The sequence below is a fragment of the Polypterus senegalus genome, chromosome 18 (genome assembly GCF_016835505.1).
Source record: "Polypterus senegalus isolate Bchr_013 chromosome 18, ASM1683550v1, whole genome shotgun sequence".
Classification (NCBI taxonomy): Eukaryota; Metazoa; Chordata; class Cladistia; order Polypteriformes; family Polypteridae; genus Polypterus; species Polypterus senegalus.
Window position 1 is genome coordinate 52,223,291 of NC_053171.1, and position 26,109 is coordinate 52,249,399.

At 42.2% G+C, this 26,109-nt stretch overlaps 1 protein-coding gene across 4 annotated transcripts in view; it reads left to right on the forward strand.

Annotated features, from left to right (window-relative positions):
- The window catches only part of pcnx1 (pecanex 1), a 171,304-nt gene extending 149,388 nt beyond the window's left edge, over positions 1 to 21,916 (forward strand). For all 4 annotated transcript variants that reach the window (XM_039741440.1, XM_039741437.1, XM_039741438.1 and 1 more), the window contains 5 exons: positions 1,424 to 1,698; positions 4,233 to 4,414; positions 9,654 to 10,060; positions 19,187 to 19,327; positions 20,973 to 21,916. In XM_039741440.1, coding sequence (XP_039597374.1) covers positions 1,424 to 1,698; positions 4,233 to 4,414; positions 9,654 to 10,060; positions 19,187 to 19,327; positions 20,973 to 21,113 — 1,146 coding nt within the window. In that variant the 3' untranslated portion in view covers positions 21,114 to 21,916. The remainder of the gene's footprint in view (positions 1 to 1,423; positions 1,699 to 4,232; positions 4,415 to 9,653; positions 10,061 to 19,186; positions 19,328 to 20,972) is intronic.
- Positions 21,917 to 26,109: the final 4,193 nt, after the last annotated feature.

The window sequence follows — 26,109 nt, forward strand, 5'->3', positions numbered from 1 at the left end:
CATCCCCACTGTCAAATATGGTGGTGGCAGCATCATGCTCTGGGGGTGCTTCTCTTCAGCAGGGACAGGGAAGCTGGTCAGAGTTGATGGGAAGATGGATGGAGCCAAATACAGGGCAATCTTGGAAGAAAACCTCTTGGAGTCTGCAAAAGACTTGAGACTGGGGCGGAGGTTCACCTTCCAGCAGGTCAACGACCCTAAATATAAAGCCAGGGCAACAATGGAATGGTTTAAAACAAAACATATCCATGTGTTAGAATGGCCCAGTCAAAGTCCAGATCTAAATCCAATCGAGAATCTGTGGCAAGATCTGAAAACTGCTATTCACAAACGCTGTGCATCTAATCTGACTGAGCTGGAGCGGTTTTGCAAAGAAGAATGGGCAAGGATTTCAGTCTCTAGATGTGCAAAGCTGGTAGAGACATACCCTAAAAGACTGGCAGCTGTAATTGCAGCAAAAGGTGGTTCTACAAAGTATTGACTCAGGGGGCTGAATAATTATGCACACCCCACTTTTCAGTTATTTATTTGTTAAAATTGTATGAAATCATGTATGATTTTCGTTCCACTTCTCACGTGTACACCACATTGTATTGGTCTTTCATGTGGAATTCCAATAAAATTGATTCATGTTTGTGGCTGTAATGTGACAAAATGTGTAAAAGTTCAAGGGGGCTTTTGCAAGCCACTGTGTATATATATATATATATATATATATATATATATATATATATTGATGATGATATGATTAACACATTAAAGTACACATTTACTCGGCACATAGGTAGCAGCATCTAAAAATAAATTTGCTACAAGAGATTGTATCCATATGACCCATTTATAATAAAACTTAATAATAAGGTCATACTCCCCAATAGTAATGAAGAATGAGTGTTATTCAGAAACAGAACTTCAGATATGTGAGTCACATGCATTCTGCCTGGCTAGAAATTTATTCTGGGAATTTTGGCCCATGCCTCATTTGATTGTCAAACGTCCATCCTGAGAATTATCAGGAGTGGGGACAGCACTTGTTTTACCAAGCTAAACTCACCCAGCCAGGTGACAACAAGGTGTCTGATCTTGCAGGTTAGCAATGTTGTGCTGACCTGCAGATTATTTCAGCCTGCCACGTGGTGGATTTGTTCGCTATTGTGTGTGTGTATATGTGTGTGTGCATGCACGCAATATTGCTTACAAAGCATGCAAAGCATGTACGTGTTCTGCTCATCATTCCAGCACAGTTCTGAAAAGACATCACTGAAATTCACTACTATATGAATACTATATTTGTATCATTCATTCATTTTAATAATTCTAATACTGAATACAGTAATTATGATATTTTGGTCTGGATTCATAATCTTATATGTCTGTATTTACCACTTTTCACGGTCAAACATTTGGATTTCTCCATTCTTAGGTTAACAAGGAATGTGTACGTGGGTTATGGGCTGGACAGCAGCAGGAACTTGTCTTTCTCAGAAATCGAAACCCCGAACGTGGAAGCATCCAGAATGCCAAGCAAGCACTGCGGAACATGATCAACTCATCTTGTGACCAACCTATTGGCTACCCCATCTATGTGTCACCATTAACGACCTCCTATTGTAACACACACAGCCAGATTCGGGATATCTTAGGAGGGCCCATCAGCATTGGAAATATCAGAAAGTTCATTGTTAAGACATGGCACAGGTATGTTGCCTCCTCTTAAAGAATTATTCAATAAATGAGTAGTTTAAATAAATGTTGCAAAAATTTCTGTTCTCATTATTTATTGACACTGAGATTGTTCAGCTAGAGAGGTTTTTTATAGTTTTAGTACAAGTGGTGTTTTTCAGTCAGGGGTTCTTATTCAAGTTTGCTTGGTCTTCCGTTAGATTTTTGTTAAAATGTTTGAATAAATGCTGTATACTGCAGGCTAACAGAGCCTGTGTCCTCTGGAGTTGGCCACATGCTCCAGCTTCTCGTCCAGAACTCCCATCTTTTGCAGTAGGTGAACTAACCTGACCCTTTGCACTGTCCATTTGTATGTCGTCTTGGAGCCTAGTGATCTGATATGTTTGTCTTCTCTTTCTCACATTTGATCTTCTTGGTTTAATGTGTGGTCCCAGATGCATACTGATTTCCTCCTGAACAGACAGATGAACATGCTATAAGATAGCAAGAGACTTCTTTAGTTGCTTTCCCAGAATCTTGTGTGTGCTTTGGGCTCATTTCACCTGGAGAAGCAGAAATGATTGTGTTTATATGTAAAGTGATGTCAGGAAAGTAGGGATAGGAAATCCTCGTAGATCTAATTGTTTTTTTAACCATTGTTGGATTAATATATCTGACAAGCTCATATTTCAAGTTACAGTTAGTATTTAATATTAAAATGTGTCTTATGTAAAAAGTTGTTATGTGGTTTAATAGAAATCAGATGAGTTTAAATACTTGATGCCATGAATTAGAAATGTTCTGCTTTGTGAAGTCCCAACAATTAAAGGAAGTATCTTCACAAGTTTTTTACATGGAGCAAAATAAAAACAATAAACAACAAATAAAAAATGATGTACAAAGCCTTTAGAAAGTATTCACATTTTATTATGTTTCAGCCTTGTGCTAAAATTATTTAAATTGATCTTTACTCAAGCGGCGCTCAATACACCAGAATGACAAAGTGAAAACAGGATTGCAGATTTATTAAAAATGAAAAGTTTAATTAACAAATTCTCTCAAGTATTTAGACTTCACTCAGTATTTCATTTAAGCTTCTTTGGCAGCATTTATGGCCTTTTCCCGGGTCTGACCTGAAAAGCTTTGCACATCTGGAGCTGGTAATTTTGTCAGGCTCTGACAATTGAAAGGAGACCGTCCATGGACAGCTCTTGTCAGGTCTTTTTGGAGATTTTCAGTTTTGGTTCAAGTCCGGTCTCTGGCTGGGACACTCAAGAATATTCCCAAAGTTATCCCAAAGCTGTTCGTACGTTATCTTTTCTTTGGGCTTAGGGTCATTGTCCAGTTGGAATGTGAACCTTCAGCCCATTTTGAGGTCCAGAGTGCTCTGGAGCAGGTTTTAAATAAGGATAGCTCTCTACTTTGCCCCGTTCAGCTTTCCCTTAATCCCATGTAATCTCCCATGGAGTGGTATTGAACATATTGGTTTCATCAGAGCAGTCTGAAAGTGATTTAGGTGCCTTTTTGCAAACTCTAAGCAGGCTTCTATTTATCTTATACTGAGGAGAGGCTTCTGTCTTGCCACTCTAGCATAATGCACAAATTGGAGTGTTGCAGTGATAGTTCTTCTGAAAGTTCCTACCATCTCCTCGCAGGTGATCCAAAGCTCAGTCAAAGGGACCGTTGGGTTCTTGCGAAGCGAGCAGGGCAAAGTATTATTATTACTAACTTGGGAAAATTTCCAAAAGTCCTGTTTTCACTTTGTCAAACTGGGTTATTTGGCTACAACAGCAAAATTTGGTAAAAGTTAAGGGGCTGGAATACTTTACTAATACCACTCTATATTACAAACAAATTTCACCAGTGAAAATAAGATAATAAATAAGAGAAAATATTGGATTTTTCTGCTCTTCCCAAATACAGTACAACGAAGATCCAGCACAGCAGGATTACCCTTCCCACATTGAAATCTTTATTGCCGTACAATGGAGTGTTTTGTGATTACCACGGTAGATAGATTGAACTTTTTGTCCCATGAGGAAATTTAGCTTTTCACATGCGCTCCAGACATAGTAAAGCATGCAACAATAACCCCATCAAAACACACATAGATATTACAACAAAAGAAGAAACAAGTTCTGGCTTGGCTAATAATACATCAGTTCAAAGTGTTAATGAAATATAGCTATTTCATGTTCTTCAATCTGCAGCCACATTTATTTTACAAGCACTGCCTCAGTCTGTTTGACATGTAACATGGACAGCAGAGACTCCTTACCCTCTTCAAAGCATATCCTTTGTTGATGTTTAGATTTAGATTTACTACATTTTCTAATGAATTCAATCAATGTGGATGTTTTAAGGTTAGAATTTTTTTCTTTGAGATGTTCCAGTTATGCAGTAAAAATGAAATTTCTTATACTATTCTCATCTGAACATTTGACTTGTGCCACATAAATGTTTTTTTTTTCTTCTTACATCTACAACCATGATATTTTTCTATTGTTAAATTTGGAATCTGTATCTTTAAGATGTCTGTTAATCAGTATGTGTATAACATTTCAAAACAGGTTACGAAAAGGCTGTGGAGCTGGGTGCAATAGTGGAGGGAACATTGAGGAGTCAGATGCTGGAGCTGGAATCTCCAATGGTAGCAGTAATGGAGTAGCACTGGAGTCGCTGCAGAGTGGCAGTTCACTGGGAGGAATGGCTGGTCTTCCGCCTCCTCTGTCTTTCCAGCCCAATTCTTTGGGTGAGTTGGTTAGGTGCAAGACGATAAAAATAATTACCTGAAATCATCATGTGTGTAAAGTATTCACATTATATACTATATAAGGCTAATACAGAGTGCATAAGAAAGCCTTCAAATGTAATTAAAAACAACATGCTCTATTTTTTTTTAAGAAAAAAAACAATGCTTCAGATACTAATTGGTAGAAGTCAACCTAAAATATTAAATGTGACAAGCAGTCAATTTTGTTTATTTTCTCAAAAGTAAACTGAATTAAATCATTTGTCTAAAATCCACAATGAAAATATTCACATGAAAATTCAGATTTCAGTCTATAATTAAAATCTTGTTGAGAAAGGTGCATTTTATTCTGAAACATTACACCTCTTGATCATGTTTATTTTGTGTATGTAATATTATGACATAATGGATCAATGCATTGAACCTAAGATAGCAGTCCATTTTAAGATGGACACTACGGTGTGTCTGTTCCAGTGAGCTTGTTTTTTTTCATCCTTACTTTTGAAGAGTTCTTCTCATAAATTTTTGTTTTGGTTGCCTTTTTTAATGACAACATGAACATTGTAGGTTCTTTATATAGACTCCAAATGATCTTGCCCATTATAATTCATAGACTATTAGTCTATCGCCCAAATCTAATTGAAATTAATTCAACAGAGTGGATCTGCATTCAGTCCAGAAAGCACAACAATGTCACTCGACATGTTCACTTGAGGGCGTCAATCTCGATACATGCATTACAAGGCACTAACTGTGGGTACAATGCCATATAAAACCAATGAAGGAAAGTGTGAGTTGAAGAAAATAAAATAAAATAAAAAAGGCTGACAGAGCTCATTGACTCTGAGAGGCCTCAAACTCGGGTCATGGGAGACCAGTGTCCCCTCTTCATAGCTTTAATGAATTTGTCATTTATTTACATGATTTGTCTGTGCACCCATTTGTTGTGTTACTGAGTGCATATCACCTGCCCTTTTAAAAGACTCTAGTGAGATTAATACTAATAGATAATGCATGGCAAACGTTAATGCTGAATACGTCCAACAGAGTGTAATTGCTGGACAGAAAGAGATTGGCTTATATAGATTAGTAGTGTTTTTATGCTGATTGAGTGTGAGGAACATTTAATGGTGTGCCTTGTAGATTCTGGACAAGTGACTTTTTTGAAGTCATGCACCCTATGTGTCTGACCAGGGCAATTCTGTGTAATTCACTGAAGTGAAAATTTTTAACTTTTATCTTTAGTGTAGGCAGGGGTAGAGAAGTATAAATGTCCATTTGGACATGTGTTGTGGTTATGACACAGGAGCATGTATGCTAGGAGCATGTATGTTATTATCCACCTTAATAAAAGGATAAGTGTCTGTGTGTCTGTCTGGTTGCTATGTCTTTGTCATTTCAACTGATGGCAAATTTACAGTGCATCCGGAAGGCATTCACAGCGCATCACTTTTTCCACATTTTGTTATGTTACAGCCTTATTCCCAAATGGATTAAATTCATTTTTTTCCTCGGAATTCTACACACAACACCCCATAATGACAACGTGAAAAAAGTATACTTGAGGTTTTTGCAAATTTATTAAAAATAAAAAAACTGAGAAATCACACATACACAAGTATTCACAGCCTTTGCTCAATACTTTGTCGATGCACCTTTGGCAGCAATTACAGCCTCAAGTCTTTTTGAATATGATGCCACAAGCTTGGCACACCTATCCTTGGCCAGTTTCGCCCATTCCCCCTTTGAAGCACTTCTCAAGCTCCATCAGGTTGGATGGGAAGCGTCGGTGCACAGCCATTTTAAGATCTCTCTAGAGATGTTCAATCGGATTTAAGTCTGGGCTCTGGTTGGGCCACTCAAGGACATTCACCGAGTTGCCCTGAAGCCACTCCTTTGATATCTTGGCTGTGTGCTTAGGGTCGTTGCCCTGCTGAAAGATGAACTGTCGCTCCAGTCTGGAGCAGGTTTTAATCCAGGATGTCTCTGTACATTGCTGCAGTCATCATTTTTTATCCTTAGTAGTCTTCCAGTTCCTGCTGCTGAAAAACATCCCCACAGCATGATGCTGCCACCACCATGCTTCACTGTAGGGATGGTGTTGGCCTGGTGATGAGCGGTGCCAGGTTTCCTCCAAACTTGACGCTTGGCATTCACACCAAAGAGTTTTGAGAATTTTGTTTCTCATGGTCTGAGAGTCCTTCAGGTGCCTTTTGGCGGGCTGCCATGTTCCATTTACTAAGGAGTGGCTTCCTTCTGGCCACTCTACCATACAGGCCTGATTGGTGGATTGCTGCAGAGATGGTTGTCCTTCTGGAAGGTTCTGCTCTCTCCACCGAGGACCTCTGGAGCTCTGACAGAGTGACCATCGGGTTCTTGGTCACCTCCCTGACTAAGGCCCTTCTCCCCCGATGGCTCAGTTTAGATGGCCGGCCAGCTCTAGGAAGAGTCCTGGTGGTTTCGAACTTCTTCCACTTACGGATGATGGAGGCCACTGTGCTCATTGGGACCTTCAAAGCAGCAGAAATTTTTCTGTAACCTTCCCCAGATTTGTGCCTCGAGACAATCCTGTCTCAGAGGTCTACAGACAGTTCCTTTGACTTCATGCTTGGTTTGTGCTCTGACGTGAACTGTCAACTGTGGGACCTTATATAGACAGGCGTGTGCCTTTCCAAATCATGTCCAATCAACTGAATTTACCACAGGTGGACTTCAATTAAGCTGAAGAAACATCTCAAGGATGATCAGAGGAAACAGGATGCACCTGAGCTCAATTTTGAGCTTCATGGCAAAGGCTGTGAATACATATGTACATGTGCTTTCTCAATTTTTTTTGTTTTTAATAAATTTGCAAAAATTTCAAGTAAATTTTTTCACGTTGTCATTATAGGGTGTTGTGTGTAGAATTCTGAGGAAGAAAATTAATTTAATCCATTTTGGAATAAGGCTGTAACATAAGAAAATGTGGAAAAAGTGATGCGCTGTGGATACTTTCCGGATGCACTGTAAAACATTTTTAGTAATGCATTGCATTTGTCATTCCAACAGATGGTGCATCACAAATATTAACACTCATTTTACTAATCCCATACCAAATGTCATATAAGAGAGATATGCATTACAGGGTGCACTGCAAAGGTTAACACTGAGGTTTACGTTGATTATTAAGATTTCAGCCCCTCTTCGACAGGTAGCAAAGCTAGTTAGTATTTTAAACTATCAGAAAAAAACTACACTTGGGTATACAGCAGCAGTGATTGAAGTAAGAGTCACATAACAGTCTGCTCAGCAAAGATTTGGTAATTAACCTTGAGGATAAGTCTGTGAAAACACAGACATATTTTTAGTGGCTTGGCTGATTGAGCATAAAACAATTCTTGACATTGTAGTTTTAAGTTAGAGCTGCACTCTTGTTCTCTGTGCATCCTAAATGGTTGTCATAAATAATTTCATTAGCGGTCAAAGACTATATTTGAGTGGGGTTAGTTTTACACCAGGAGGTGTGGTATACTTTAATTATGAATGGAGGTCCTCTCTAATTTTAACTTCATCTGAATCACTCATGTCAGTAACATTTTACGGACTGTGCGTTCATTTTTAAGTACCGTATATATACTCGCAGATAAGTCAGGACTTGATTTTACCATATAATTTCTGGTATTTTATAATGTCGGTCATATAAGTCGAATGTGGAAAACTCCCGCTATTGGCACAAGGGATTATAATATGCTAACGCCCACCTGAAAGAGAAAACACGGAGCACACTGCCTTTTTTTTTTCTATGTATTGTGCCTACTGTGACCACACAGTAATACCCAAACTATTCCGAAGTGACGTTTGCACTGATTTGTGTTTTTTGTATCTCATACACCTTTATCGTAAGAGCATCCCTTATCTATGATGGAGCATTCAATCAGAAGAAAATATGAAGCTGGTTTTAAATTAGATGGCGTTGAAGTACTGAAAGAAACTGATAACTGCGCTGCTGCAACAAAATTTCATGTGTCTGAGAAACTGAAGCAAGATTGGCAGAGGCAAGAAGTTGTAAAAAAAAAAAACATGTAACTGTCACGTTTTTGAGCGGCTGTTTAAGTCAGGGTCTGATTTTGTGGGTTTAAAGACCTGACTTATACATAAGTATATACGGCAAAGATTACGGCGCTCTTTACCTCTTATAACCCCGGGTTAAACTAGTCCCATGGAAATTGACTTGTCAGTAAAATTCCATCACTTCTTGTGAAAACTTCATTTCCCCTCTGGGGATATTTGAGGCAGTTGAACAACTTGTCCATGCTCTGTGTGACCCCCATTGAACCAGTCCAAACCAAATCATGCTGTGTTGGTCAAGTGGATGAGTTTGTGGACAAAGACGCTCCAACTGTGGAATTCTTTTCAGAGGTATCATAGGTAAAACTTGGTCCTTCAAGATCTAGATAACAGCATTGCTTTAATTAACCCTTAAGTACTGGAGCTGGTGTATTTTGTACACCAATCTGTTATTGTTGTCCAACATTCTTTTACTTGACACAATTACAGTGTTGCAATGGTTTCCAGCCAATGTTGCCCCAGCTGGTTTTATGAGTGACTGCAAAGTCGCAAGTTCCATATGGTGCATTAAGTACACTGCTTGGGTACTTGCGTATGTATGACAATAATGAGATGTTCTTCTTGCAAATGTCCAAATGTCAAAACAACCTGAACGTTAATCTGTTGTTGTATTATCATTAGAGGATGTTACTGAGCTGTTTAAAGGCTGAGCTAAATATTATCTTCATCAGCAGCCATGGTAAGTTTCTTGTACCGTAACATCAGCACTCCAGCAGACCTCAACCTGTCTGTTGCAATAATCGCCATATCAACTTTCAAGAAATTCTTTTCTTATGATTTGTAATGTTTCTGACTCCCTTTCGGTGCAGTTGAATGTTTTTTTGGTTTTAGTTATCTGGTCACAGAAACGGTAATGTGCCACTTCTTCGCAATTGGGTGTTGTGCAGGAACACTCACCCCAGGTATTATTCCAAAAACAACTCACAGATCACCTTGAAGGAGTCTGTTCTACTTTGGATGGAGCTGAAAAATCACTGCAGTATTACTATGAAAAGCTTTAGCACTTAGCATTTATTAAACAAGTTGCACTGGAGCTGGAACACACAACTAATCTAAATCCTAGACCTGTGAACCATGGACCCAAGCTTCCCATCCTTTAACTATATTGTTTTATTTTTCATCCATTCTGCAGGTACAAGCCAAAGCTCTCATTCAGTGCAGTCTGGTTTGATTCGCCATTCACCTGCACGAGCGTCGGTGGCGAGCCAGTCTTCATATCGTTATAGCAGCAGCCGTCATTCATCCCTCCGCACCTCAGCAACAGGACTGGAACCGTATCGGCGTTCTTCTACCAGTCAGCTTTCTCTTCGGACACTTCCTACATCCATCCAGTTGCGTCTTTCTGCTGCTGCCAACAACCCAATAGACTCTACGGGGCCCTCAGTTAGCCTTTCGAGTCACAGTATCCCTCCTTGCAAAAGGCATACACTGGTGGGACTACTGGGAACTGAAGCGGTCAGCAGCACAGAACCAGTTCTTATAGGTCATTCTGGAATTGTACTTGGAACTCGCAGAGAAGAGTCATCCAGCCGTGTACAGGTAATGAAAATTTATATTTGGTTATTACTTAAATTAAGGCAGCAGTATAGATGAAGAGTGGAGAGAGTGCAACCTAGGCACATTACTGCCTGCTCTGTGGCAAAGCCAGAGGCCTGCTGGTGGCTGGTTACAATGACCTAGTTCATCACCATGTTTACCATGCGGACATTTATGGGGAAAAGCTCCTTGAAAAACTCTGTCTCACACCAAACGCATCAGTAGACAAAGTTCCATCTAAAGGTCACTAAGAATTGTAAATGGGCTCAGTAAGAGTGTGTCTGATAAAGGAGAAGTTGAGGGTGGGGGTGAGAGAGACTTGTTAGGAGGAGAGGAGGAAGGTAAAGAGAGTGGAACTGAGGGTAGGAACTTTGCATGTTGGCAGTATGACTGGTAAGGTGAGAGAGTTAGCTGATAAGATGGAGAGAAGGAAGGTTGATATATTGTGCGTGCAAGAGACTAAATGGAAGGGGAGTAAGGCCAGGTGGATCGGAGGTGGATTCAAATTGTTATATCATAGTGTGGATGGGAGGAGAAATGGGGTAGGGCTTATTCTGAAGGAACAGTATGTCAAGAATGTTTTGGAGGTAAAAAGATTGTCAGAGTGTCAAAGGTGTGATGATGAATGTTGTTAGTGCATATGTCCCGCAAGTTGGGTGTGCGATGGATGAGAGTGAAGATTTATGGAGTGAGTTGGATGAAGTGATGAACAGTGTACCCAAGGGACAGAGAGTGGTGATTGGAGTGGAATGAAGGTCAGATGATAGTGGATTTTGCAAAAACAGACAAGACTACAAGGAGATAAGGCACAAGGTGAAGAGAGAGGTGGCGAAGGCAAAAGAAAAGGTGTATGATGAGTTGTAAGAAAAGTTGGACACTAAGGAGGGAGAAAAGGACCGGTGGGCTAGACAGAGCGACCGAACTAGGAAAGATGAGCAGCAGGTTAGGGTGATAAAGATAGAAACATACTCACAAGTGAGGAGGGTATGTTGAGAAGATGGAAAGAGTATTTTGAGAGGCTGATGAATAAAGAGAAAGAGTGATAGAAAAGGTTAGATGATACAGTGATAGTGGATCAGGAAGTGCAACGGATTAGCAAGGACGAAGTAAGGACAGTTATGAAGAGGATTAAGAATGGAAAGACCGTTGGTCCAGATGACATACCTGTGGAAGCATGAAGGTGTTTAGGAGAGATGGCAGTGGAGTTTTTAACCAGATTGCTTAATGGAATATTGTTAAGTGAGAGGATGCCTGAAGAGTAGAGTGTACTGGTACTGATTTTTAAGAATGTGCAGGACTGTAGTAACTACAGGGGGATACAATTGATAAGTGACAGCATGAAATGGGAAAGAGTAGTGGGAGCTCGGTTAAGAAGGGAGGTGATTAGTGAGCAACAGTATGGTTTCATGTCATGAAAGAGCACAACAGATGCAATGTTCGCTCTGATGGTGTTGATGGAGAAGAATAAAGAAGGCCAGAAGGAGTTGCATTGTGTCTTTGTGGACCTGGAGAAAGCATATGACAGGGTGCCTCGAGAGGAGTTGTGGTATTGTATGAGGAAGCCAGGAGTGGCAAAGAAGTATGTAAGAGTTGTACAGGATATGTAAAAGGGATGTGTGACAGTGGTGAGGTCTGCGGTAGGAGTGACGGATGGATTCAAGTTGGAGGTGGGATTGCACCAGGGATCGGCTCTAAGTCCTTTCTTATTTGCAGTGGTGATGGACAGGTTGACAGACGATATTAGACAAGACCATGGACCATGATGTTTGCTGATGACATTGTGATGTGTAGTGAGAGTAAGGGAGCAGGTCGAGAAGACCCTGGAGAGTTGGAGATATGCTCTAGATGAATGAAGGTCAGCAGGAACAAGACACAATACAGCGGAATGGTGAGGATGCAGGGAGTAGAGGAGGCAAAGGTGGATGAGTTTAAATACTTAGGATCAGCGGTACAGAGTAATGGGGATTTTGGAAGGGAGGTGAAAAAGAGTGTAGACAGGGTATAATGGGTGGAGAAGAATAATTTGTGACAGACGGGTATCAGCAAGAATGAAAGGGAAGGCCTACAGGACAGTAGCGAGGCTAGCTATGTTATATGAGTTGGAGACAGTGGCACTGACCAGAAAGCAGGAGACAGAGCTGGAGGTAGCAGAGTTAAAGATGTTAAGATTTGCATTGGGTGTGACGAGGATGGACAGGATTAGAAATGAGGACATTAGGGGTCAGCTCAGGTTGGACTGTTGGGAGACAAAGTCAGAGAGGTGAGATTGCGTTGGTTTGAACATGTGTAGAGGAGAGATGCTGAATATATTGGGGAAAGGATATTAAGGACAGAGCTGCCAGGGAATAGGAAAAGAGGGCCTAAGAGAAGGTTTATGGATGTGGTGAGAGAGGACATGCAGGTGATGGGTGTAACAGAACAAGAGGACGAGGATAGGAAGATATGGAAAAAGTTGATCCACTGTGGCAACCCCTAATGGGAGCAGCTGAAAGAAAAGGAGTGTGTGTGATGACTCGTGACACTGCACCCTGCAATTGATGAGCAACCAGTTCAGGACTGGTTCATACTTAAAGTTCAGAGTTACCAGGATAGGGCTGGGCTTTGTACAGCCCTGTAACAGAAAATCAGGTTCGGAAAGGGGATAAATGTAGGAAAATCACAGGAATCAATGACAGTTGAAATACGCTCTCTGTCACAAATGTGTATTTAGTACCAGGATTGTCAATTGTAAGAATTTTGAAATGTTTTTTGCAAATTATAACTCTGAAGCCTTTTGGTTTAGTCTAGATTGGGGTGTCAAACTCAATTTTGTAATAATCTTTATAAACCAATGCAAGCCAGAATATACCTAGAAGCACCTTACTCCTCTTACAGGTGTTGGTCATAAAATTAGAATAAGTTGATTTATTTCAGTAATTCCATTCAAAAAGTGAAACTTATATTACTGTACTATACTATATATTAGATTCATTCATCACACACAGACTGATGTATTTCAAATATTTATTTCTTTTAATTTTGATGGTTATAACTGACAACTAATGAAAGTCCCAAATTCAGTATCTCAGAAAATTAGAATATCAATTAAGACCAATGCAAAAAAAGGATTTTTAGAAATGTTGGCCAACTGAAAGGTATGAACATGAAAAGTATGAGCATGTACAGCACTCAATATTTAGTTGGGGCTCCTTTGGCCTGGATTACTGCAGCAATGTGGCGTGGCATGGAGTCGATCAGTCTGTGGCACTGCTCAGGTGTTATGAGAGCCCATGTTGCTCTGATAGTGGCCTTCAGCTCTTCTGAATTGTTGGGTCTGGCATATTGCATCTTCCTCTTCACAATACCCCATAGATTTTCTATGGGGTTAAGGTCAGGCGAGTTTGCTGGCCAATCAAGAACAGGGATACCATGGTCCTTAAACCAGGTACTGGTAGTTTTGGCACTTTGTGCAGGTGCCAGGTCCTGTTGGAAAATGAAATCTGCATCTCCATAAAGTTCGTCAGCAGCAGGAAGCATGAAGTGCTCTAAAACTTCCTGGTAGAGGCTGCGTTGACCTTGGACCTCAGAAAACACAATGGACCAACACCAGCAGATGACATGGCACCCCAAACCATCACTGACTGAGGAAACTTTACACTGGACCTCAAGACATGTGGATTCTGTGCCTCTCCTCTCTTCCTCCAGACTCTGGGACCTTGATTTACAAAGGAAATGCAAAATTTACTTTCATCAGAGAACATAACTTTGGACCACTCAGCAGCAGTCCAGTCGAGATGCTTCTGACGCTGTCTCTTGTTCAAGAGTGGCTTGACACAAGGAATGCGACAGCTGAAACCCATGTCTTGCATACGTCTGTGTGTGGTGGTTCTTGAAGCACTGACTCCAGCTGCAGTCCACTCTTTGTGAATCTCCCCCACAGTTTTGAATGGGTTTTGTTTCACAATCCTCTCCAGGGTGCGGTTATCCCCATTGCTTGTACACTTTTTTCTACCACATCTTGTCCTTCCCTTCGCCTCTCTATTAATGTGCTTGGACACAGAGCTCTGTGAACAGCCAGCCTCTTTAGCAATGACCTTTTGTGTCTTGCCCTCCTTGTGCAAGGTGTCAATGGTCGTCTTTTGGACAACTGTCAAGTCAGCAGTCTTCCCCATGATTGTGTAGCCTACAGAACTAGACTGAGAGACCATTTAAAGGCTTTTGCAGGTGTTTTGAGTTAATTAGCTGATTAGAGTGTGGCATCAGGTGTCTTCAATATTGAACCTTTTCACAATATTGTAATTTTCCGAGATACTGAATTTGGGACTTTAATTAGTTGTCAGTTATAATCATCAAAATTAAAAGAAAAAAACATTTGAAATACATCAGTCTGCGTGTAATGAATGAATCTAATATACAAGTTTCACTTTTTGAGTGGAATTACTGAAATTAATCAACTTTGTCATGATATTCTAATTTTATGACCAGCACCTGTATACTTTACAAACAAAATATATGGGTACTTCTCTGCTCGTCACCATCGCATATTCTACCATGCATCTGTCTTGAAACTGCCTTCTCTATCAGCTTTTCTTTCTTAGAAATTGCAGCAAGTTAGAAAAGCTACGAGAACAAAATCAGCTGTAAGTGGACAAAATGTTATCCGCACGCAAGTTTAAAATGAGAGTGGCAGTCCAGACACAAGCAAGAATTTGCAGTTAAAGCAGTGAACACCTGTTTACAATTGCATTAACCAATGTCACATCTAGTTGACACTTGACCACATTTAAAATGATGTGATAGGTGACATTAGTAGTTGGCCAGAAACAGCTAGCAATCACATTTAACACACTTGGAAATGAAAGTGCATTTTCTATCCACATACAACAATTGTCAGCAATAAAAAATAAAAAGGTGTTGTGCAGGGTGGGGGCAGCAGTCAGGTACACTGACACCTATGCAGCTTTAAAAAGTGAGCACGGTGGGTGAGCTTGAGTTGCCATCTCCTTCGTTAGACTCTCATGTCTTTGCCATCATATTAAAGCATTGGAGTTCTTTATGGCAGTGTAACATGACATATTTGTTTCATTTTTTCTTGTTTGGGCATTATTAGCAACCAGTTTCAGGTCTCACTACAGGTTCAGTAGCTGCACAGATAAACACAAGCAGACACAGGAGATGCATCTTATTGCCAGGTACAACTGTCAATAACATACATAGAAAATCTGTATGGGGTGGGGGTCATGGTTAACATGGTTTGATTAGTGATGGGGTGGCGCACAGGGTTTGTTCCTGCCTTGTGCCATATGCTAGCTGGGATAGGCTCCAGCACCCCTTGTAACCCTGGGATGGGCATTCATCTACTTGCACCTACACTGCCAGGCATACCTGCAATAGCAGGAAAACCAATTCTGATGTCAGGCACTGTATTATTATTATTATTATTTGGCTGACACCTTTATCCAAAGTGACTTACAACTTTTTAGATACAATTTGTTTTTCCCCATCGGGACCACAAGCAGGTGAAGCGACTTGCTCAATTGAATAGAGTGTTGGAAGTGGGATTTGAACCCACAACCTAAAGGGTTTGCTGCATGCATGGCACAACAGTAATGTTTACCACTGCTTGCACATCTTTGGACACAGCAGCCCTGCTCATGCCACGTGCGTCACAGACGGTCAGCAGGAATCCACCAGTGGCGTAGAGATAAAGAGGTGTCAGCAGCCGTGCACATTCTGGCGTGTTCCTCTTTTCTATTCGTCCTGCAACGGGCAAAGGTGGGTCAGCCTGAATTTCTCAATTAATTGTTGATTGCTGAGATGGTCCAACGGGTCCATAAGCACCTACAAAGGAGCATTTGGACCTGCGATTTGGCCTTCTGGACAGCACTGTCTCAAATGGCGTCTCCAGTTGAATTGCACAATTTTCTGCAGAGCTGCCATTGTTGTTGCTGGCACCGAGGTCTGATTTACTTTCCTACTGACTACATAGCAAGTGTGATTAGTTTAACACATCAAAGCTACAAAGAGCCACTTTTTCCCTTCATTTATAGCCTATTTTATATTTACAGGTATATTGCAACATCTGCCTATTATTATTATGTTATTGTAATTATTATTACCACTTTGTCCAAATAAAAGCATCAATGAGTTTTTAGTAATCTACTTAAGGTGACCTCTGCTTCTCCTGCTTTTCCTAAAGTTTTAATTTCTCCTTGGAGACAAATAAAGTTCTTCTATCTTACCCTCAATAAAAAGTAATTCTGTGGGCTGAAAGTGTATCAAGGGACAAAATCCGTGTCAGTTGGTCAGAATCATGGTACAGACTTGCTCAGTGCTGTAGTGCTAGTGGATGAGGATGGACATCCATTTTTTACTTAACACTTGTCTGAACTGTTTTTGAACTGTTGTGTTAAAATACCCATCTCCATTATGCAGAAAGCCTTTTATGGAGTTCGGCCATTGGTACACCTCCAGTTCATAAATATTGGATCAAAGATCACTGCTTTTCTTTGGTACAAATGGAGCTATGATTACATCTAGAAAACATGAGATTTGATCAAGGCTGAACCTTTTCCACTGTGAACACAAAAGAATGACATGTGCGCAGGGAAAGCTGTGCAGCAAACAAAATTCCGAGAGAAACGTGCAGAGGATTACTGACTTGCTCTCATATAAATCAAATGATTTTTAAGTGTGAACAGGGTCACGTTGATTATATGTACTTTCATCCCCGTTTTTACATGCAATAACTCCACCAGTCTCGTCACTTCACAGGATCAATTCCATCGAGACCAGGAGTGTAAAACCAGGCCTTTGAGCATTACTGTGCGTCACGCCATGTCATTTTCTAGCCTGCTTAATCCATACCATACCATATTTATGAACTGAAGATGTACCAATGGCCAAAATCCATAAAAGGCTTTCTGCATAATGGAGATGGATATTTTAACACAACAGTTCAAACACAGTTCAGACAAGAGAAGGATGTCCATCCTCATCCACTAGCACCTACAGCCTCTTCAATCCAGACCCTTCGAGGAGGGTTCTTGGTGCTTGGTTAACCCACCTGAGCATCAGGGACTTTTTGCAGACATTGTGGGTGAGCAGCCTGGGGAGTACACAAGATGCTCCTGTCTGCTCTTACCCTTTGACCTGAGTGTTTCAGATGGTGAGGTGTGGTGCCTTTACTGGTGGTTGGTTACTGGGCCTCTTCATGAATGTCTGCTAACTCCAGTATTGAATCGCTAAACCTTGTCAGGATGTGAAAGATGCGATTCCGGCACCTGCACATGACCTTGAGGGCTTCCACCAGCCTTGGAAAACAATAGCTGCGTCAACTCCTCTTTTGTGAAGTGTGGCTGTCTCTTCCTCTAGCTGCTCGCCATTGTTCTTATTTACGAGGAAGCCATGTCACACTTTCAGCCCTTTTTTAGATTTTTAAATATTTAAATTAATTTTACATTAGTCGAAATTTTTATTTCTTTTTGTATTCTAATTAATTTTTTTTTTTAATATACTAGGGGGGTTTGCCGAACAATATCTACATACTTCTGTCATATCATCAATGTCCATATATTCAGTCTCTTTTCACTGTTCCGTTATTTCACCGAGTAATAATTTCTGTCATTTTTTGAGTACTTTCAAATTTTAGTACGTTCTTTATCTCTAACCTGCTCTGCATGTGTAAAGCGCCAACGTTTTTGAATTCTTTACGCCATTCTACTTTGTCATCTACTCTTTGTCTTTTATTTCCGGCTGAGGGCATCGTTAAATCTCTTGCCACAAAGTCTTGTCTCGTCTCCTTCCAACCTTCCAAGATTCTTTTTTATAATAAAGATTTGCAAGTGAGTTATGTGACAATCTAACACAGTGGTTCCCAACTGTTTCTATGCCCTGCAGCCCTAAGGAATGTTTGATTTATGTTGGCACCCAGTACAAATGTAGTATCACATTTGAAGATAATGAAGTAAAGTTACTTTTTGAACCACGTAAAGTACTGCGAGTGAACAAATTGGGCTCAAAAAAAAAAAAAAAACTCTTAATGTGGACAAAATGTAAATCTAAATCGAGCAATGTATAAATCGTTATAATCTTGTAAATGTGACCCCCAAGAAGCTTAGATACTGGAGTGACTCAGTCCCCCGTGACCCCAAACCTGTGCACCCAGCCCAGAAGAAATTCAGTCAAACCTCCATATCATTGATTTTACACCCACAGCACAGGGAACCCATGAGAAGGCACATTTCTGTGGCTCATTCAGGTGACCACTGGGCATGCAGTGCTCAATTCTTTTCATATCGGGAGCACTAAGTAATAAATGACCTACAAATGGTGGCACACTGCAAGGCACAGACTGCACCACCCTAAAGTCAGACAGCGCACCTTACTCAATTTTGGTGAATTGCCACACTGCCTTCCTCTTTGTCCCACCCCCTGATCTAACATATATTTGATAGTTGAAGGATGAGATATTTAATGTTACTGTTATCAACTTTTTTGACGTGGATGCCCAACAAAGAAGTACTTCAACCCCATTTGTTAAATGTTGAATAATGAAGGGCCTCGGGAAACACTCCCAGAACTGTCTTGTGCTTGGCCTGCACTGTTTGTTCTTCATTAAGATTTGTAATTTTCAGGAAACGCATCTGTTTTGGTCCTCGGCACATTCTGGTGGTGCCCCCAGGATAAATGAAATCACACAATTTTGAAAAGCTGTGGCAGGATATGAGCACCAACCAGCCATGGAATTAAATAATGACAGAAATCCCCTTCTAATTGGTTGGATTTTCCCACCAATAGAGAAAGTGGCAAGAATGAAAAGCTTCCCCCACTGCGGCCAACCAGGTTGTGAGTGAGGCCCCCGTGACGAGAAATATGCTTTTGCTATTGGCCACTGTATGTTTCTGCTTTCTTCTTTTAGCTTCATGGAGACACCCTTAAAGGGGACACACAGCCCCCTACACTCAGCCCGCCTTGTCTGTATCGCGTGTTTGCATTTCTCCATGTTGTCGAGTTTTGCTCTTTGAAGATATAAAAGGAGCCTTGAACTGTAAACGTAACTTGAGCTGTGTGTGGAGGTCCAAATGCTCCTCTCTCAGGATTTTCTTCATGCTTTCTGGTTCATAACATCCTCTTCTTTTGCCTTAATAGATTGTGGATGTCAGTCAGGTTCTGGAAGCCATTAACCTTTCCAAACGCAAAGAGCTCCAGTGGCCTGACGAGGCTGTGCGGCTGAAAGCCGGGAGGAGCAGCTGGAAGGACTGGTGCCCACAGGAGGGCATGGAAGGCCAGGTGAGGCTGGAATGTGGCCTTGTGTGGCAGGGAGGGAGTGGGCATGTCAGTGCTGAACCATGATGGAGCTTCTCAGGCCCGTCAGCCCTGACCATTGCACAGTAGGCCACCTTGAGTGTGGAGTTCAAGGCTGTGAGATTTCTGCTTGTGTTTCATTATAAAGGAAGCCATGGGGAGATATAGAGGAAATCTCTATTTAAAAGCAGCAGCATGACTTGAGTGCACCAATAATGTTCACTTTTGATCATTTTAATGGGCCCATAAAACAAATGGTGGGTGTCCATTTGATTGGAGAGCCTTGCTTTAAAATTGAATCTGAAAGAAGTGACACATACTGCAGATTTAGTTTTAAATACAAATATCAGACTCTGTGATCCAAATGGTTTATATGATGGAGTTTTTCCTCTTCATCTTTTCCCACTTCTATGTAGGGTTCATGTTCTTGATCAACTTTCTCCAAACAGCTCGGTCCTGCACCTCCTCGTCACTCAAGTTCTTCTCCTTCAGATCTTCTTTGACTTTATCCATCCATCTCCTCTTCGATCTTCCTCACTTTCTCTTCCCCTGGACCTCCATTCCCATCATTCTTTTGCCCTCATATTATTCATTGTGTCTCCTCATCACGTGTCCATACCACTTCAACCTACTTTGCTGTCCTTTCTTAAATTTCTCTCCTTTCACTTTTGTCGTACCTCTGATTGCCTAATTTCTTATTCTGTCCTTTACTCCACACTTCCACCTCAATATTCTCATTTCTGCCACGTCTAACGTCTCCTACTGTACTCCCTTTACTGTCCGCTTCTCAGCTCCATACATCAGTGCTGCTCTCATCACTTTCTTATAAACCTGACCTTTAATCCTCCCCTTCTGATACCTTCTTCCATGTTTTCCATCTGTGGGTTATCTCTGCATCTCATTCTCCATCTTGAGCTACCACAGCCCCTAGATCTTTAAACGTCCCCTCCCTCCAGGCTACCTTCGGAGTCTTGATCACCATTAAACCAAACCTCATACATCCTGTCATCTTCATCTTTATATTTATCTTCAACCCTCTGTCTTCCAAAGCACTATTAGATATAATTACTTTGTGGTTTCAACTGACCCCTGACCCCACACTTGCTAATGCCACGTTGTCATGTCTGCAGTTTAGTGGTTGGTTGTCAAGGCCAGGCCTGATTTGTTGAGAACAGTTAGGACGAGGGTTTAAAAACTAGTGGGCACCAAGCAGTGACCCTCAGACGGCAGTCTTAAGCCACGTCACATCACACGACTGCTGGTCTAGTCAGAGGGGATGTCATATTTGACGACTGCAGCTGTCGATCTCATTGCAGTAGGGTATGTCAACTTACACAACTCGGTGACAACTTTCCAATAATGGGTTGGCTGACCACCCTGTAACAAGGGTGATCTCAATCATGGCCCCTTTCAAGCCCCGTTGTGCTCAAATTAACGTGGACAATTTCTGCCGAGCTTCATCCTTCTAGTATTGCATGTTAATTCCCTCTGCAGCAAGTGCCCCCCTAGGTATCGCTCCTCTAACAATGCTCTTCTCGATTAGTTGACTCAGGGTTTCTTGTTAGAACACACAGCCTTCCTTTCCACGTCACGATATGACATTTGATTTTCCTCCACTCTTTCCTTGCAGGTGATTCACCGCTGGGTGCCTTGCAGTAGAGACCCGGGCAGCAGGTCCCACATTGACAAAGCTATCCTCCTCATGCAGATTGACGACAAGTTAGTGCCCATCATAGAGACGGGAGTCATTGAACTTGGAGCCGAAGTGTGACAGCAAAGTGAGGGGGCTGTTTGTAAAGCCGAAGAGGGGGCCGGTGGTGTGGAGGACGTGCGCTCGTCCCGTCTAAAAAATGCAAGGCGCCATCACGAGGACATACGCGCCACGAGTTCTATGCACTTCGCCACAGCTGGATAAACAAAAAACCCACCCCAACAAGCGCCATTCTTATTTCAAGAGAACACAAACTGCCTACCAAGAGATTTTCATGTCGTAGCATGCATGTGAAATATTCAGCTTATGCAACAGAGAGGCGGGAAGGGATGGGACGGGACGTGGAGTTTCCATGGGCCTGCCTGATCCTGGTGCATTCTGAAGGAGCTGCACACTCGGCCTTTGGCTTTCCTTCAGGGTTTGGAGTTTGCAGCGGTGCACTACAGGTCTGAGGTCGCTCAGATGTTCGTTTTTATTTTTTAGTCCATTTTGATTGCCATAATTTTCAGATGCCTTGAGAATGGAAAAGTGCAGTCAGGATTGTCCAAATGCCATCTTTTTGTGTTATTTATCTCTTTATTTCTGGTTTCTGCTATATATAAATATATAATTATATGATATATATTATGTAATTGTAAAAATGATAAAGAAACACTTTTGGAATATTTATTACTGTGAAGATGTTTATTTACATTTTGTTACATAGTTTCCCTATTTTTGGTGCATTCAAGGGAAAACTTTGCGATTTGAATTGTGAACTGGACCACATGGTGTGCTGCTGGGCCACCCCAGCAGCAGAGCGACATGCGCTTTTATATGAATTTCAAAAGGGAGACGACAAATAAATGTCACATGACTTGTTACAGCTGGCCTTCGCGAGCTTTCTTTACTGAACTCGTCCTTATCCTCACCCGCGGGGTTGCCGTCTTCTTTCTTCAGCTTAATTTGTGTTTTTCTCCCAGAGCACAGTGAGCTTCACGTTCTGTCCCACCCCAGTATGGGTGATCAAACTTCAATCTGCTGTTCTGTTCTTGGTGAAAGTCTGCAACCAAATCAGACGCTTGTTGTCTATGGTGGTGCTAGAAAGTTGGTGACCCTTTTAGAATTTTCTCTAAATTCAGATGTTGTTGTGTGTGGAGCCACACTGATGTGTTGTGTTGCTTTTCATTCTGTCCTAAAGGTCCTGAATGAGGGGACACAGAGGACGAGATGTACAGCCTTGTACACGCACAAGGAGTCTCTTGGTCAGCAGTGGCTTATTCCACAACTATGTCGCCAGTGCATTTGATGGCCTGAGAGATGGAGGACAGTGCCTAGTGTGGTGGCGCCATTCTGCAGCTTCATGCCAGGGTTGGATTGGGACAGGAAGAGGATCTGAGGCTTCCATTGTTTCTGATTTGGGCTCCAGGCCACCATTGTAGTTAGTGGCTGTCAGTAATTGGGTGAAGTAAAAACCTCATGGCCTAAAAATGTCTTAAGAGACTCTTTTTGCCTGTGACGGCGAGTGGCTGGTGAACTGCTGTTGGCCTCCAAGTGAACCGTGTGCCAGGTTTGCCCCAGACTTAGACCTACTGCTCCAAATTGGGTTTCACCTGTTCTGGCAACGGACACAAACCAGAGGGAACTGGTTGACAAGTCCGAAAGCCGATCTTCAGTTCTGTCATGCCCATTGTGCCAGATACTGTACATGAGTTGCCACATTCAGTTTTCTGTATGGTGTGGCTGTGCAGGCCAACATAAAGTGGCAGTCTGCAGCCATGTCCAGTTTTCTTAATGTAATCGTGGCAACTGACCACACTTGTAGGATAATAAGGGCACCTAGCGAGAATGCTGCTTATGTTAACTGTGGGCAGTGACAGTCCATTAACAGACAAGTCATTTGTGAAGTCTAACAAAAAGCCTGCGAGGCTGCAGCTTTGTGATTGTGTCTGAGTGAGGTGGGATGGCACGGTTGTGTGTGACGTCACAGCATGCAACACAGCTCCTGGTCAGACTTTGGTCTTGTTACGTGTGGACGCCACCGGTAGCTGCACGTCTGGTGTTCAATCAGCCAAGGGTGGCACAAGTCTCTCCTCTTTTTAGATCACTATACTGGCTGCCTGTAACAGTGGACATCAAGTTTAAATCCTTGATACTCACCTACAGAGTAGTCAATGGGTTAGCTATATACGTGTGTGTGTGTGTGTATGGAGAAGCTTGCGAGATCTTATTCTCCTCCTCGACTACTCGAGTTTCTGATGAATGGCATCTTGTGATGTCCCACTACAAACCATCAAATCTCAGTCCAGACTCTTCATGTGTACCTCCCGCCTTGTGGAACTAGCTGCTCATCTCTCTTTGAAATTCTCACCCCCTCAAAGTGTTTAAAGGAGGTAAGAGGACTGCTGCCCCCTGTTGCACTTCACTTTTATGGGACGTGGCGAGCATCAGTCTGACACGATGACTCGGGGGTCCTTAGTCCAACTGCTTTCCGTCAACCGCTTCACAAAGGCCACTACAGTGGCAATGCTTTCTAGTGACCCCTCTGGTTTTGTGCAGTAGCAAACTGCACGTCAGGCTGCATGGGTGGGCATACGCTATCAGCCGCACTCCCCACAATGCCCTTCACTTACTCCTCCCACTTTTCCAACTGCATGTAGAAGTCTGCAGTATTGAAGTGAATAAAGAAAAGAGTAACAGCTTGGAGGAAAAAGGCAGAGAGCAGCAGGTGCGTCAGCGGGCCTGTATGCCACCCTGCTGCTCCCTTGGCTGTCAGCTGGGCCACCTGGTCCTCCTAGTGACTCAGTGATCCTGGGTGTTATGGTAATCTTCATCCAGCCCGACGAGCAGGTCCAGAATTGGCACTCCAGCCCCTGTGACAAACCTCACGCTGTTCAGTGTGGTGCTGAGGTGTCACCAGCTGCACAGCAACACTCAGATCTCAATCGGGGTGCTTTGCTTTGTGGTGGGTACACATGCTGCCAAAATTCTTGTGCCCCTTCTCCATAGGTGGCTCTGGTAAATTGTGTGTGAACTTCTCCACTAAGCACTTGACCCCCTGCCAGCATCAGCCTCTTTGGATTGGTGTCATAAGGGTGAAGATGGGACATGTGTGACATCATCCTCTTAAATACAGATCACCGTACAACCATAATGGGTGCAGATACTTTGTAGAAGAGTGGGAGCAAAAACGAATGGTGAGCTACTTGTGATGGTCTCTGCTATGGTCACATCAGAAAGAAGGGGGCAGCCAGCAAAACAAGCGTACAGAAGTGGGGGGAAGCTAAAGGCCACAAGCCCCACCACACAGTCCTGCCTCGGTCCACTGGCTGTAGGGCTGGAAGCTCCTCCTCACTGGCGGGCTGATGGTCATTTCAGCACTTGCTGGCATCGCCAGTCAGCCTGATCTTAACATCGTGGGAAGGTCAAAGTATGGCAATGGGAGACGTGGGAACAGCAGATGAGACGGGGGCCACAGAAGTGCCAAATTTAAATCTGTGTACCAGTAGATACCCCCGTAGGACCATGTGTGAACACCTAAGGGTGATCTCACACACACATACACACACACAAACAATGGTCCAAGGTGCCACCACCAATCCACATCAGACAAGGTGAGAACGTGCAAACTCCATGCAGGCACCCCCTGGGATGTAAACCCCTTGTCTCCAGCAGCCCGACCACTGTGCCCCCTTTCACCCACCACCTTCTGACAAAGTGGCAGCACTTGTCAGTATCCCGAATGGGCTGAATAAAAGGAGACGGGCGTGGGGGTCCACATCACGTAACTCTCCCTGACTGCCAGTCGACCCTAAAAATGAGATCTGAATTTGGGCGGACACCCGACCAGTGCTACCTTCAGCTATGATGTGCCAGCAAGCAGCTTTACCGAGTGTAAAATAGCTAATAGTGAAATGAAATGGCAAAAACTGGTCACTAATTAAAAAACTAATTAGAATGAAAACCTGCAACCACTGCGACCCTCCACGATCGGAGCTGGGAACCCCTGAACTTTGTACTGGACGGGCATCATGAAGTATTTTATATCAGTGGCATTATGGAGGGTGTTTTGCAAATAAACGGAAGCCCGTCCTATAAGGTGAACAGCGGGACTTGAACTCAAGATCACCAGCTCGGAAGACGGGTCCTGCTGAGCTGCCAATCCTTTATTACTGATGGTTCCCGCATCATGAGCTCGTGTGACACACGGGGGACTCCCATGACATGAGAGTCACAATCCTCTGTGGTGTTCGCGGGGCCAGTCGCGGATAGTTGACACAGACTGCTCAGCCAATCAGTGCACAGCAGGCACGTTGCTCCTCAGAGACCCGAGTTCGATTCCCCGCTGGGGAGAAAGTGTTAATTTTTTTTTTATTTTTAACCATATAAAGTGGTATTCACTGTCAGTCAGTCAGATCGTTGTATTTTCATGTGGGATGCTCCTTTTAAAATATTTTTAACAATTGAGACTGCAATTAACATGAACAGGTGTCTATAACTGTTATTTTTAAAATCCATAAGACATAAGTGATCACTGCATAATAGACAGATAGAGAAGTCACTATAAATAAAATGTAAATAAATAAACAGGGAAGGCACTGTATAATAGATATAAAAAAACAGCTAAGGGGATAGATTAATAGATAGGAAGGAAAGGCACTATATGATCGGCAGATAGGGAAGCTGCTATATAATAATAAAATTACTATTACTATACACAGTAGATAGACAGGGAGTTCACTGTATAAAAGACAGAGAAAGCACTACTAACTGAAAAATGGTACAGCCTTTTTATTAATCAACAGATACTTTTAGGAAGGCAAGCAGATAATGAGAGTACAAGTAGATGTGAAAAGCACTAGGCAGACAGATATGGAAGGCAATGTATAACATATACAAAACTGTCAGAAAAAAACAGGGTATACAGTAAATATACAAGCAGAGAAGCCACTAGATAGGTAGATAGACATGAAAGGCATTATATATATGACATAGATAGGAAAGGCACTATATACAGAGCAGACAGGGAAGCCAAAAAGTAATACTATTATTACTACATAGACAGATAGAGAAGGAA